The sequence below is a fragment of the Pipistrellus kuhlii genome, unplaced genomic scaffold (assembly GCF_014108245.1).
Source record: "Pipistrellus kuhlii isolate mPipKuh1 unplaced genomic scaffold, mPipKuh1.p scaffold_m20_p_4, whole genome shotgun sequence".
Taxonomy (NCBI): domain Eukaryota; kingdom Metazoa; phylum Chordata; class Mammalia; order Chiroptera; family Vespertilionidae; genus Pipistrellus; species Pipistrellus kuhlii.
Window position 1 is genome coordinate 58,550,900 of NW_023425540.1, and position 13,984 is coordinate 58,564,883.

A 13,984-nucleotide genomic window follows, 5' to 3' on the forward strand; every position below is an offset into this window, starting at 1 on the left:
AAGGTTCCCTTTGCCTGACAGTCCTCCCAGGCTGCTGCACTGTTTATGATGCTCTTCATAAAGTCCAAGGGCTGCTGAAGAAATCCTTTCTGCTTCTTGATCTTTGCCCTCTGTTCCCCTACCAAAGACATCTCAGAAAAAAAAAAAAAAATTCAAATTACAACAACCCAGCATGACAAACTTCCTTTCTTTCCTTGCAAGAGAACTCACGTTATGATTCACACAGATCTCATCAGCTACTATGGGTGTTTGCCAAAATACGAAATTCCAGAAAGTAAAATCTCACGTCGCAAAATATAATGAATCAAGATGCAAAGAACACCATTACTCATGACAAAGCCAGCCTGGTAGTGCTCCAGGGATGAGGCTCACTTTTGCTCAAGAGCATTTGGAGCAGAGGGGAAGATACAAATATATATATACAGTTCAGCTTATATTTTTAAAGGAAATTATTTCAGAGACAAATAGTGCCAGGTGAGATAGTATTAAATGTGCAAGCCTGTACCCAATTGGAGCATAAGAGAATCAAGAATAAAATCCTAGTGAATATCAATATTTTATGAAACAGGCAGAGGAGGTCACCTCTGGAGGAGAAACCAAGATGGCAGAATAGGTAAACACTGGAACTTGCTGCCTCACACAACATCTTCAAAACTACAACTAAAAGACAGAACGGACATCATCCAGAACCACAGAAAGACTGGCTGAGTGGAAATTCTACAACTAGAAGGAAAGAGAAAAGCACACTGAGAGGAGGTGTGGAAGGCAGATGTACGGAGGCGCTTCCATGCGGAGAGGACTGGCAACTGAGTAGACAGCTGGCTTTTTCAATCCGTGGGGAGAGTTCCTGACTGCTCTGAACTCCAATTCCGGGCGAGACTCTGAGGACCCAGACTCATGCGGGGAGAAACTGGACTCTCTGGCATCAGGCGGAACTTGAGGGCAGCTTTCTCTCAGAGGTGCTTGCAGTGATTACCAAGGGACATTGAGACTGGGGGCCTCTTAGGGCAGGACTGATGGGAAGCCATTGATGTTTTATCCGCCCTGAGACCTCATCCAAGCTGTGTGCAGAGGATTTTGCATATGAATGGCCTGATCTTCTTCTTCTTCTTCTTCTTCTTCTTCTTCTTCTTCTTCTTCTTCTTCTTCTTCTTCTTCTTCTTTATTTTTTATGTATTTCAAATTTAATAAAACTTTATTGCTCAGATTATTACAATTGTTTCTTCTTTTCCTCTCCCCTAGCTCCCTTCCACCCAGTTCCCACCCCACCCTCTGCACTTACCTCCTCCCACCCCCATTGTCCTCATCCATAGGTGTGCAATTTTAATCCAGTCTCTTCCTGCACAGCCTGGTCTTCTGAAATCTAAACTTAACCCAACAAACTGCAGCTGAGTCGAAGAGACCCAGAACATCCAAAAGAAAGCCCAAGGCCCCATAACAGCTTACATTGCTTCACAGCTGTGCCTTATCTGGGCATCTCCAAAACCCAAACAAAGAAGAGGAATCTGCAGATCTCTCCATAGCTCCTGCTGGGTGGCCTCAGGCAGAAGCTAAATTAGCACCTCCTTGGAGATCCAAGAGCCAGTGTACCCAGGGATCACAGTAGGGCCAGATTACAACTCCTCAGATCCATAAGAGACACACTCAGGGAACAGACTCAGTGAGCACCAAAGCCCCATTGAAGCAAGTCTTGCCTCATGAGGGTGTCCCAAGCACAGAAGTGCTCCCATCATAGACACAGCTGATCCTCACAGCCATTTGGCCTGGAGGTCAATTCCTCCCAGTGATAACAACAACAATCAAGGCTTAACTACAACAAGACTGTGAACACAGCCCACAAAGGGGTATAGCAAGAGTGTCCACCTCAGGTAACTGGGGAGGCTGAGCCACTGGGCCCTAGAGGACACCTGGCACACAAAGCCACTCTATCAACCCAGGGAAGCAGCCAAAATGCGGAGACAAAGAAACAGGTCACATATGAAAGAAATGGAGGAAAGCAAACTACTGGATATAGAGTTCAAAGCCACAGTTATAAGGTTTTTCAAGAATTTTCTAGAAAAGGCCGATAAATTTAGTGAGACCCTTGAGGATATGAAAAAGGTCCAACTAGAAATTAAGCATACACTGACTGAAATAAAGAATAATATACAGAGATCCAAAAGCAGACTAGAGGATCATAAGAATTAAGTAAAAGATTTGAAATACAAAGAAGCAAAAATCACCCAACCAGGAAAAAAAAAAAAAGAATAAAAAAATATGAAGATAGTGTAAAAGGTCTCTGGGACAACTTCAAGCATACCAACATTAGAATTATGGGGGAACCAGAAGAAGAGAGAGAGTAAGATACTGAAAACCTATTTGAAGAAATAATGACAGAAAACTTCCCCTACCTGGGGAAAGAAATAAACTGACAAGTCCAAGAAGCACACAGAACCCCAAACAAAAGGAATCCAAAGAGGACCACACCAAGACACATCATAATTAAAATGCCAAGAGCAAAACACAAAGAGAGAATATTAAAAGCAGCAAGAGCAAAACAGCTAATTACCTACAAGGGAACACCCATACAATTGTCAGCTGATTTCTCAACAGAAACTATGCAGGCCAGAGTAGCAAGAAATATTCAAAGTGATGAGCAGCAAGAACCTACAACCAAGATTACTCTACACAGCAAAGCTTTCATTCAGAATTGAAGGTCAGATAAAGAGCTTCACAGATAAGAAAAAGCTAAAGGAGTTCATCACCACCAAACCAGTATTATATGAAATGCTGAAAGGTATTTTTTAAGAAGAGGAAGAAGAAAAAGGTAAAGATAAAAGTTATGAACAACAAATACATATTTATCAACAAGTGAATCTAAAAATCGAGTGAATAAAAAATCTGATGTACAGAATAAACTGGTGAATATAATAGAATCAGGAGCATAGAGAGGGAGTGGACTGACAATCCTCTGGGGAGGGGGGGGGTTGTTTGCCAGAAGAGACTGGACAAAAATCATATAGCTATAAATGAGGACAATAGGGGGGTGGGGAGTGGATAAGGGTATGGGGTGGCATGGGAACCAGGTGGAGGGAAGCTATTGGGGGGGGGGGGGGGAAGCAACAATTGTAATAATCTGAACAATAAAGATTTATTAAGGGGTCATAAAAAATAAAAAATAAAAAGAAAAGAAACAGGCAGAGAAGAAGTGATTATAAGGAAGACTGAATCAGAATAACCAGAAGAAAACTTGAAAAGAGGCAAATAAGGAGAATGTATTGTCATTAGAGCAGAATGAGAAGATTTCAAAGATTGAGTTATTAGGGTCAATGGAACAGGAAAGGTAAGAGCTAAAAGTATCACTAGGATTTAGCAACTAGAGGCCTGAGGGCAGTTTCAGTGGCATGATAGGCATCAAAGTTGAACTGTGAGAAGTTCGGGAATGAATGGGGTTTGAGAAGTGGAAGCAATGAATTTAAAGGAGGCTTTCTCTTGTGACCAGAGTCAATAGGGCCATAGACAGAGGAGGGCATGGGAGTCAGGGAAAGTGGTTTTAAATGGGAGAGTTTTAGACATTCCTGATGGATGAGAGGAAATAGAGAGACAGGGTTAGAGATACAGAAATAAGAGGTGAGCCCAGCCAGTGTGACTTGGCTGAGCATCATCCCATACACCAAGAGGTCATGGGTTAGATTGCCGGTCAGGACACATGCCCAGGTTGTGGGCTCCATCTAGGTTGTGGGCAGGAGGCAGTCCATCGATGCTACCCTCTCTATCTCTCCCTGTCCCTTACCCTCTCTCTAAAATTAATAAAAACATTTTAAAAATATATTGCTATTCTGAAAGGACTGAGTCAGGCAGAAACCCAAATAGTGTTCTGATTGGGAGGCAAAGACAAGGGTTACTTATGAGAAAGTGAAGGGAAACAACTACAATTACATCAATGAAGGAAGGCATTTTTCTCTAAGTAAGGCTAAGCTAACATAGTTACATGAACTCTAAAGAATGTTTTTAATTTTCAGCCCATTAGTCATAATATCTGCTTTCTTGTTGTTTTTATGAACAGGTGTTTGAGGTATAATGCTGCGTTAGGCCCAAAGGTTATTTTGCCCAGTTTTAACATTTCTGCAGTTTGAAGAGTAAGACATGCAAGGTACTTCCTCTGGGATGGTAGTCCAACCCAACTAACTCCTTTGAAAGTGGCTGCATTTTCCCCCCCACAGTCTTGGTGACAATCCTCGGAGAAAGGGGTGGGGGGATGCCGGAAAAGACTGGACAAAAATAAGAATAGTTCATTTGAGGAAGGGCTACATGCGTGCTCGCTGGACTGATTGGTATCTACATGTGTCCCTCCCTGTTGACTGCTGAAGTCTCAGGGCAGGAGGTGCAGCAGCCTGATTCTGAGAGCCAGGTTGCATTCCATTCTGTGTTCTGAGAAAAGCCACAATTATGTATAATAGAACTCCTGCCTCTGAAGGAGTAAACTGTAAAGGAGCCTCAATCGTTAACACTAAAACAAGACATGATTATATGATAACTCTTCATTCTAAAAACTGAAGGAGTATAGGATATCACATTCATCCCTATTACTGCTTTCAATATCAACAAAACTCATCTTCTAAGATCTCCAAAGGTGTTAAAGAGTCTAGAGTTTGATTTTCTCTCTTCTTTCCTGCAGACTGTTTCCTTTCCTCTACTCCACCTTAAAAAAGAAAGTATCACCAGCAATATCTTCTTCCATCCTAGTTTCAATAGGAAAAGCCTTCTACAATGTTTTTAACACCTTATAATCTACAAAAAAAAAACTTTTACAACTTCTCTATTTTGGACCTACAACAATCCTGAGATCTGGGAGAAGGAAGGCACTATTATTCTCAAGATTCAGAAAAATTAAAGTGACTTGACCGTTCATTAGGAAGAGGTACAGGACTCAGACCGAGCTTGTGACTTTGAAGGCAGTTATTTGTTCCACCACATCACACTCTACTTATAATAAACTTCCAAACACCCAAAAAGGCGGCTCACGTGCATTGCAGCCTCAAAGCATCTCAAATTCACCCAGTTCTTAAAAGTAAAGAAGTAATTTCAATTCTCCACCTATCATAAACAGATATTCTCTCTCTCTCTCTCTCTCTCTCTCTCTCTCTCTCTCTCTCTCTCTCTCTCTCTCATAATGAGGAAGCTAAATAATTTTGAAGCAGCAATTAATATTGCTCACAGACACCTGGAGATGTACACACAGGCCTAATCACAGAAATGCTGAGAATCTGCAGAAGGATATATGCCCTCATTATCCAGGGTGACGTGGTGAACCCAACAAGAAAGCCTTCATATGTTCGCTGAGCACACAATGGAAATGCTTTCCACTGTAGCCATGCCAATTAGTTTCTTTTTGCTGCTGTAAGAAATTTATTATCTTACAATTCCAAAGGATAGAAGTCCAGAATGGTCTCACTTGGTGCAACACACTGTGTCCCGCATAAAATTCCTACGTTGAAACCCTAATCCGGATGTGATGGTATTTGGAAGTTGGTCCTTTAGGAGGTAATGAGGTCAGGAGAATAGAGCCCATAAGAAAAGGCCAGAGAGCTAATTAGCTCTCCTTTTACCATGTCAAGTTACAATAAGTCAGTTGTCTGCAGCCTGGAAGAGGACTCACACCAGAACCCAACCATGCTGGCCCCAAACTCAGACTTCCAGCCTCCAGACTTAATCCCAGAGAAAGGAGTGTTTCTTGTTTATGTCACCCAGTCTATGGCAAGTTGCTATAGCAGCCCAAACTAAGAACACTGGGCTACCATCAAAGTGTAGACAGGGCGTTGTTCCTGGGAAAATCCATTTCCTCGCCTTTTCCAGCTTCCTGAAACCACCTGCATTCCCTGGACCAAGGCCCCTTCCAGCATATGCATGACTCTGACCTCTGCTTTTGTTCCCCCATCTCCTCCTCTCTGACTCTCCTGCCTCCCTCTTTCATGTGTAAGAACATTTGGAATTATACTGATCTCAGAAAATTCCTAACTTAACAACACATGCAAAGCCCCTTTAAAGTGACATGTACACAGGTGCTAGGAATTAGGACACAAAGCATAGAGAGAGCTGGTACCCATTTAAAGTAAAGATATTCCAAGTATTCCTGGCCTGGTAGCTCCATTGGTTAGAGCACATGTGTCAAACACAAGGCCCGAGGGCCAAATCCGTCCCGCCAGGCCTTGCAATGTGGCCCGCACCGCGCTGTCATCACTGCACTCCGCTGCGTTTCCATCACAATGACAGTTTATGACTGTTCAGTAAACCATTCGGCCCGCGATTTAGGCTGGATTTTAGATTTTGGCCCCTTCTCTGATTGAGTTCGACACCCCTAGGTTAGAGCCTCATCCCGATACACCAAGGTTGCTGGTTCAATCTGGTCAAGGTACATACAAGAAGCAACCGATGAATGCATAAATAAGTGGAACAATAAATTGATGTTTCTCTCTCTCTCTTTCATCAGTAAATAAATAAATAAAATTTTAAACGTACAGCAAACTGAGCTGTTGGGCTCATACATGGTGAGAACAAAACGGAGTTTCTGCTGAGCTAGCAATTAAGCTGGTGTTAGCCAGTGACAGCCAGTCCTAGAATGAACTGGAGAGAACAAGCTACTCTGGAAGTCCTACTGCTCTGATTAATGGCCAGCACTTTACGAGAATTTTAAACATGACAACTAAGTGGCAGGACCATTAGGAAAATCTGGATCTCTCTGACTCCTTATGTGTGTTCTTAAAATCCCCATGACAGACTGCCTCACATCCACCTTAAATCGAGGCTGGAAATTTTCTCTATGTCAAACCAAAGCCCTGATATAACAGAGCCGCATCCCCCACTCCGACCAGCTGGATAAATAAAGAACCTGATGACAGAGGCCAGCACAGAACAGAAAGTAGGCTCAATGCCCAGGCTAAATGCTTTCACGTTTGTCTATAGGAAAAGGAACTGCAAGTATGTGAACTTCATGGTGCATCTTGAAGAGATTGCTTTATAAAAGAAAGCTCGGGTTAACACATGCAGCTCAGTGTTGATTCGGTCTCAATAAATGTGTCTTCGGGAAGAACTCCTTTTATTTTCTTGAAATCCTCTTACAGACCCTACCTGAGAAGTAAAGTTAAGACATGGTGCCCAGGATGTTTTAAATCAAGTCGGCTGTACTCCTTAGGGAAAAGTTTGCCTTAACAAGGTTTATGTCTGTCTAGCTATTTCTCTTTACACACAGGTAACACCTAAATCAATGTATCTGCTACATGAACTTCCCAGTTATCTATATTATAAAAGGCCAGTGGCCACAATGCCATAATGACCAAAGGACCCGTCACCATGAATCATGGAGCACCTCTCAGTCCCTCCCCTGCAGCCCACAGGCTCCAATCGCAGCAAAGCTAGAGATAAGCAGAAAGCTTGCCTGAGCTTTTTTCCTCAGAGAAATCGTTAAGTCTGACTCAGTCCCCGTGAGAAGTGAGTTGGGAATGGATTCGTATGTTCCCACCTGCACGAACTCAGCCCTCCAGAACTGGGTGCTCTTATTTTCATGCCTTCCCACAACTAAAAGGAACATCAGACAACCAGACAGTGAACGTGCAAAGACAATACATGTTTATAAATCACCTCTGTTTCATCTGAGTTCACCAGAAAAAAATTTCAAGAGGTAAAAAATCATTTTTTTCATGTGATTTACACTCCTGGTCAAAAAAATTACTTACAAACGTTCCCTCTCTAATTGTGTAATTTATTTTCTCCTAAAACATGTAACACAAATATTATCACAAATGACAAACTTCAGGAGTAAAAATAAGAAGAAAAAAAACCCACACTTTTTTTATCTTAATAAAAGCCCTGGAAAACTTTAACTAAACTATCAATACTAACTGCTCATTCATTTTGTAGACACAGGCCATTGTTTGAAATTCTCTAGCTTTTCACATTTTTTCACCTTTGGAAAGGGGAGGTCGAGGGGAGAAGAGGCAGATAAGGTCTATATAATTTTATCAAGACAGTCTTTCCAGGCAAGGTCTGACATACGAGATAAGATCAGAAAACTGTATTTTATTTTTCTGCTAGGAAAAATGTTATTTTAAAAATATGAATGTCATGCAAGATATCTTCTTCAGCCTTCAATCTAATCTTTCAGTATAGATTTACAGTTCTGCTATGTGGACATACGGCCTGTATGTGACAGAATTCAGTGAACTCTGAATATGCTATTCCCTTTCTTTGAAGTGTGCATTCATGACTGCTTGCATTTAGAAATTTATTCCTTTCGGTGGAAAGCTAACCAACACACCCAATTTTTTATTCCTATTTTGTGAAACACCCCTATGAAACAGAACAAATTATGGAACCAGCTCAAAAAAAAAAATAATAATAATCACAACTTATCACCATCAATAACATTCCATTTGCCTGCCTCCTCTCACCCTAGCACATTCCTGGGACCTGGGAGGGAAACACCACCCAGCAAGCGTGTTCCTCACTGAATAGACCCCAGATGACCAAATGGAGGCTGCAAGAACTGAATGAAAAAGAGGAAAACTTCATTCGAACAGGAGGAAAGCAGCATGAAAAACAAAAGGTAAGTCAAATGGGGTATTTTTAAGGTGAGCATAAGCATTTTGCATAGAACTGTTTCTATCTGAGGGTAATATCTTTCTTAGACTAAAACAAAAGTCACTAATAAATATCCTTTTGTATCTCTAAATCATGACTGCCAAAGTCTTTCCTCGTTTAACAGTGTCTGAGCCTTATAAACATATAGAACCAATACTAACCAATGTGATGAGTTTCTGTAACTCTCTGAGACAGGCCAGTAAGCAAGAACAAAGAAAAGAGAAAGTGAGGCAGATAGTTAAACAGTGGTTGAGTTGAGCGCTGACCCATGAACCAGGAGGTCACGATTCGATTCCATCAGGGCACATGCCTGGGCTGTGGGCTTAGTCCCTGTAGGGGGCATGCAGGAGGCAGCCGATCAATGATTCTCTCTCATCATTAATGTTTTTATCTCTCTCTTCCTCTCCCTTCCTCTCTGAAATATGTGTGTGTGTGTGTGTGTGTGTGTGTGTGTGTGTGTGTGTTTTAAATATGTATGTGGTGTTTTAAATTTTGTTTTGTTTTTTTAAAGAAAGAAACAGCAGTTTGGAGCCACCTAGTAAATCCTATCTTTCCTAAACCAGGGATGCTTGAGAATAAATGGTTTGCACTTCTCTCCAACTAGAGGGTAAATAGTTTAAATCACCCTACTCAGGGAGACAGCAGAAATCCAGTTATCATCATTTGCCAACCACACCCAAGAAGAAGTTAAGACAATAAACCTCATTTTGGTACATCAGCTTAAAGCCGGTGAATATTCTATTGAGATCCTCCTCTAAAACTACCCCTAAATACCCAGCCTTTAAAACCTCTCCAAGCAAACCTCTTTCTCCCAGAAGCACACCATTTCCTAAATGCTTAAGGACCTCACAGGCTTACCACCAGGGCAGCAGCAGGCAGCGGCAGTTCACCTCAGGCAAACCTCCTGAAAGTGCCCCCACAGCCCCCTTTTCTCTGACTTCTTACTGAGCCAAAGCAGCCCAGCCTAGGGTCATTTCCCCAGCCCTTCCTTGGGTCCCTGTCCCCAGCTTTAATAATCTTCTAAAATTCAGCTGGATTCATGCTGTGGAATTTCTCCTGCACGAAGTCCAGAACCCACACACTGCCGGCCGGCCCTGGGCAGACCCACTCGGGACCAGGTCCCCTTTCTGGTGACATGACCATCATCCAACAGCCAGAAGACATTCTGAGTTAAACCCTTGTGAACAACTGGCATTAGACACCAAAAGCTTGGTTCCTTTTATTACTCATAATCCATCAAGCTCATGAATGCATACCCTTACTTATTTTACAATTTCTCGTCCAACTCCTGAAACTTAGTCACCTTTTCACACTGTATATATTTCTTCTCTTTAACCATTCGCTTTCTTAAAAGGCAATAATATGTCACTTCAATAGACCAGCCAGTTGCCTCCTTAACAGCACAAATGAAAAGTACTCTTGATATGGTTGCAAAAGTGGAAAACAGGTAAGCATCTGTGAGGAGGAAGGCTATCATATGAGTTGTGAATCCTGCAACTCTACAGACTTTTTGGGGGAAATGCAGAGAAATTAGCAAGGAAAACATGGTTAAGGATTTCAAAGTCATTTTCATTTACAAGGACCCTAACTACCTAAAACCACACAGGAAAGGCCAAAGATAGAGGGAAAGTTAAAACCAGAAACATTTAATACGAAGTCATTGTACTCACTGTCTGGTGGCTTCTGTCACAGTAACGCAGCCCAAAATAATCAATCTCCACGAGGTTTATGTGACGGAATACATGGTCAAGGACAACGGAACCTCTCGTTGACTTCTGCAAAAATAATTCACAGATTTATTTTTATATTTAACAAGGTGTTTTGTTATTCTCAGTGGGATACAGTTAGTCCTCATCTTTTATTAGCTTCACTCACAACAGGAACAATTTTATTAACCTACAGTTCCCACTATAAGTTTTGCCTCAGTTACAAAGAAAAAAAACAGGGGCGGGGGAGGGTAAGTAATGTGTGTGACAGGAATTGCCTTGGAAAACAATCATAAAATTGTAGTAAGTATTAAATTAATATAAATGTATTGTGAATTATCTTCAGAACAAAATTCTTTTAATAATGAATCATTTATATAAAGAGCATCTAACAAATTCATTAAAAAACACTTATTTTGGTTAAAATCCCACAATCTTTCACTTTAAAAAGCAATTTTCACCTACAATGTTACTCTCACAACCAATACAGAAGATATATACTAGTAAGATTTAAATAACAATAGCCAAAGCTTTTATTTTCAACCCTCAACTAATAATCCCATTAGATTAAAAATATCCAAGTTAATGTTCTGAAAGGCCCTAGTAAAAATATTTTACGCTATCTTCTATCTAATAAAGAGGGAATATGCTAATTGACCCTCTTGCTGTCACAAAGATGGCGGCACTCACAGCCAATGAGAGATTATGCTAATTTATTGCCCTACCATCAAAGATGGTGGCACCCACAGCCAATAAGGAATATGATAATTGACTGTGCCTCCATCAAATATGGCGGTGCCCACAGCCAATAAAGAATATGCTAAATGACTTCCTTGCCCTAAAAGATGGCAGCACCTACAGCCAATAAGGAGGGAATATGCTAATTGATTTCCATGCCCTCAAAAATGGCAGTGCCCAGTCCTCTCAGCCCCCGGCTGCTCCACGTGCCTGCCTCTGGAGTCCCCCAGTTCCCTCAGCTCCCCAGTTACCCAGTGCCAACCTGAGGTGCAAGCAAGCCTTGATGATGGCTGTCCAGCCATCCAAGGCCACACGAGGCTCAGATAACCAGGGCTGGCCAAGGCTTGCACTGCCGGCAGTGGCAGCAACAGAGGTATGATGGGATGTCACCTTCCCCGATTGCCAGGTGGCCACCCACCCCTGAGGGCTCCCAGACTGTGAGAGGGTGCAGACCCGGCTGAGGGACTCCTCTCCCTCCAGTACATGAATTTTCATGCAATGGACCTCTATTTTGCATATAAGCAAAAACAAAGGGAACATTCCCTTTGGCTGCTTTGTAAACGCTGACACCTATCTAAAACTCTAATCTCTCTTCTCCCTTTCCCATGACATATGCAAATTCTTTAAATTAAGATTCTAATCATCTGATTTAACAGCAGACACCAACCTTTCAGACCTCAGGGACCACCAGTGGTCCATGGGCCACCGGCTGGCAATTGCTGAATAGATTAAATACCAATTATTCACAAATAAGAGATAAACATTTAATCAGCAAGCACTATCCATGTACCACATTAATCTTGACAATAATCCATTTTGATTGTACACATACAGATATGGATGTTTCCTTTCTTTTGCCCAATCACTGGCAGATATAACAAGATAGTAAACAAGGCAACAGAAAAGCCCCCAAGAAGTCACATATTATGTTAAAGAAGTAGGGCTTTGTCCAGTTGCATTTTCCCTCAGAGACTTCAGGTTGCATGCTCACTCCCGTAGGGTGAGTACTCAATATTGCAGATTTAGGAAATGAATGTCTAACATAAGGGAAATGTTTTGATTAAATGTATAAAAAAAAATAGGTAATAAACGCACACACTGGGAGAAAATGATTCTTATTTCAAATCCCATAGGTATTTTGTTTTCCTCTAACTTATGACGGATAAACTTAACAGGTCCCTTTTTAAAACCCATTAGATTTATAATAAAAAAGCACTTCTATGATGAATCTTTAGGTTGTTGGCATAATAACAATGCTACATCTAATAAACATGTCTTTGTGCTCATGTGCCTATGCCTTCAGCTAGGGTAAAAATCTGGAAATTACTCATTTGAAGGATATGCATACTTAAAATTACAATAGGCACTGCCAAAAAGACCATTACAATTCATTCAATGAGAGTGTGTTTCCCCACACCCTTACCAACATTTGCATTGAACAAAATTTTTCCAATTTGATTGAGCAATGTGGGAGAGAGGGTAATTGCTCTATCATATATGTGCTTACTAATTAATTGCATTTCCTACCATTTAGGTTAGGCATTCTTTAACCCAAATTTAATGAGCAAATTCTATTAAGTATTTCTAATACAATCTTAATTAGTATATTTAGCTCTTCACTCTGTCTGGAAGTTATTTTTGTGCTTCTGATAAAGGCCTAAATTTGTCTCAAAATGGATAGACAACTGCACCATCTTTCACTCAGGAAGGCCATAATTTCTTTGGATTTGAAACAACTTTATCATCTACTAAATGAATCCTCATTCAATTCCATGAATTATTCCTAGACCAATCCTCTATGACCATAATGGGTTTATTTTAATTTGTTGATTCTTTTCCCAAAATTATCTTTGCCAATTCTTAGGCATTTTTTTCTATTAAAGGAAGTTTAGAACCGGCTTGCCAATTTGATAAACAATTCTGTTGGAAATTTGATGAATAAAATTTAATTGACAGAATGGGGGGTGATATCTTGTATGGTTTTCTTTTATATCCTTCAAGGAAGGTTTATGCTTTTTTTTTTTTTTTTTATGTAGGTCTTATAAAATTCTACTTGGATTCTGCGGCAGGCAGAATTTATAAAGTGGCCCCCACCAATTCTTGAGCCAATTTCCCAGCATTTTTGAAACAGTAAACATAAATAGCCAGGCAATCCTCCCTTACCTGTGAGAGCAGTGACTATGTAGGTTTGAGCCCAATAACCAAGCCAGGGTCCCAAGTAAAAATCTTGAGTAAGAGTATAGGAAATTTAAAGGGTAAACTATAAATATCATCATGAATACAGTTTATCATAGGGATGTGAGTGCATCCAGCAGAACTCTCGGTAGCAAACAATAAAAGTTGACTCTGAATTTACTGGAAAGACACTGGGCGCCTTGCACTCCTATAAGATCACCTGGATGGTTGCTTGGGTCTTCGCCTAATCCCAGTACATACACAGCCACTAAATTTGGAGCAATTTTTAATCTACCATTACTTCCTTCCATTGTTCTGCCCATGTTTTGGAGTATGGTTTTCACCTTCAGTTGTTTCACATTTGCTCTTTGCCTCAAAAAATGTTTTTAATCGTTTCTGGCCGGCTGAAATCGGCCTTTCTTATTTTCCAGGGTCTGCTTTGGAAAATACACACATATCTTTCCTGTTACTTCAAAATATTTCTGGAAGGCTGGCATATGAGGTGAGTGTTCCATCTTGATCTAATCTCCTTGGGTTCTTTCTCCGATCAGGCACAGACAGGAACACACAGAGTAACTAGAATAGATAGAGCCACTCCAACCTACTTCTCCTATCCCAGGTAGGTAAAGGAATGCTTCATAAACAAAAGGAGAGTGAATTATCCTTTAACATATAGCACTGAAATAGGGGCAGATTTAAAAATAATATATATATAAATATATGTATATATATTTAAGTCTGTGCCATTT

General features: G+C 40.8%; 1 protein-coding gene and 1 long non-coding RNA gene across 9 annotated transcripts in view; one reads left to right on the top strand and one right to left on the bottom strand.

The window, feature by feature from the left end:
- The window catches only part of EPB41L4A (erythrocyte membrane protein band 4.1 like 4A), a 193,320-nt gene that overhangs the window by 111,155 nt on the left and 68,181 nt on the right, over positions 1-13,984 (bottom strand). For all 8 annotated transcript variants that reach the window (XM_036409732.2, XM_045571841.1, XM_036409731.1 and 5 more), the window contains exon 2: positions 10,287-10,391. In XM_036409732.2, coding sequence (XP_036265625.1) covers positions 10,287-10,391 — 105 coding nt within the window. The remainder of the gene's footprint in view (positions 1-10,286; positions 10,392-13,984) is intronic.
- Positions 281-8,663, top strand: LOC118703099. The gene is made up of 3 exons (XR_004982920.2): positions 281-577; positions 3,186-3,322; positions 8,432-8,663. It is a non-coding gene; the product is annotated as an uncharacterized LOC118703099 (long non-coding RNA).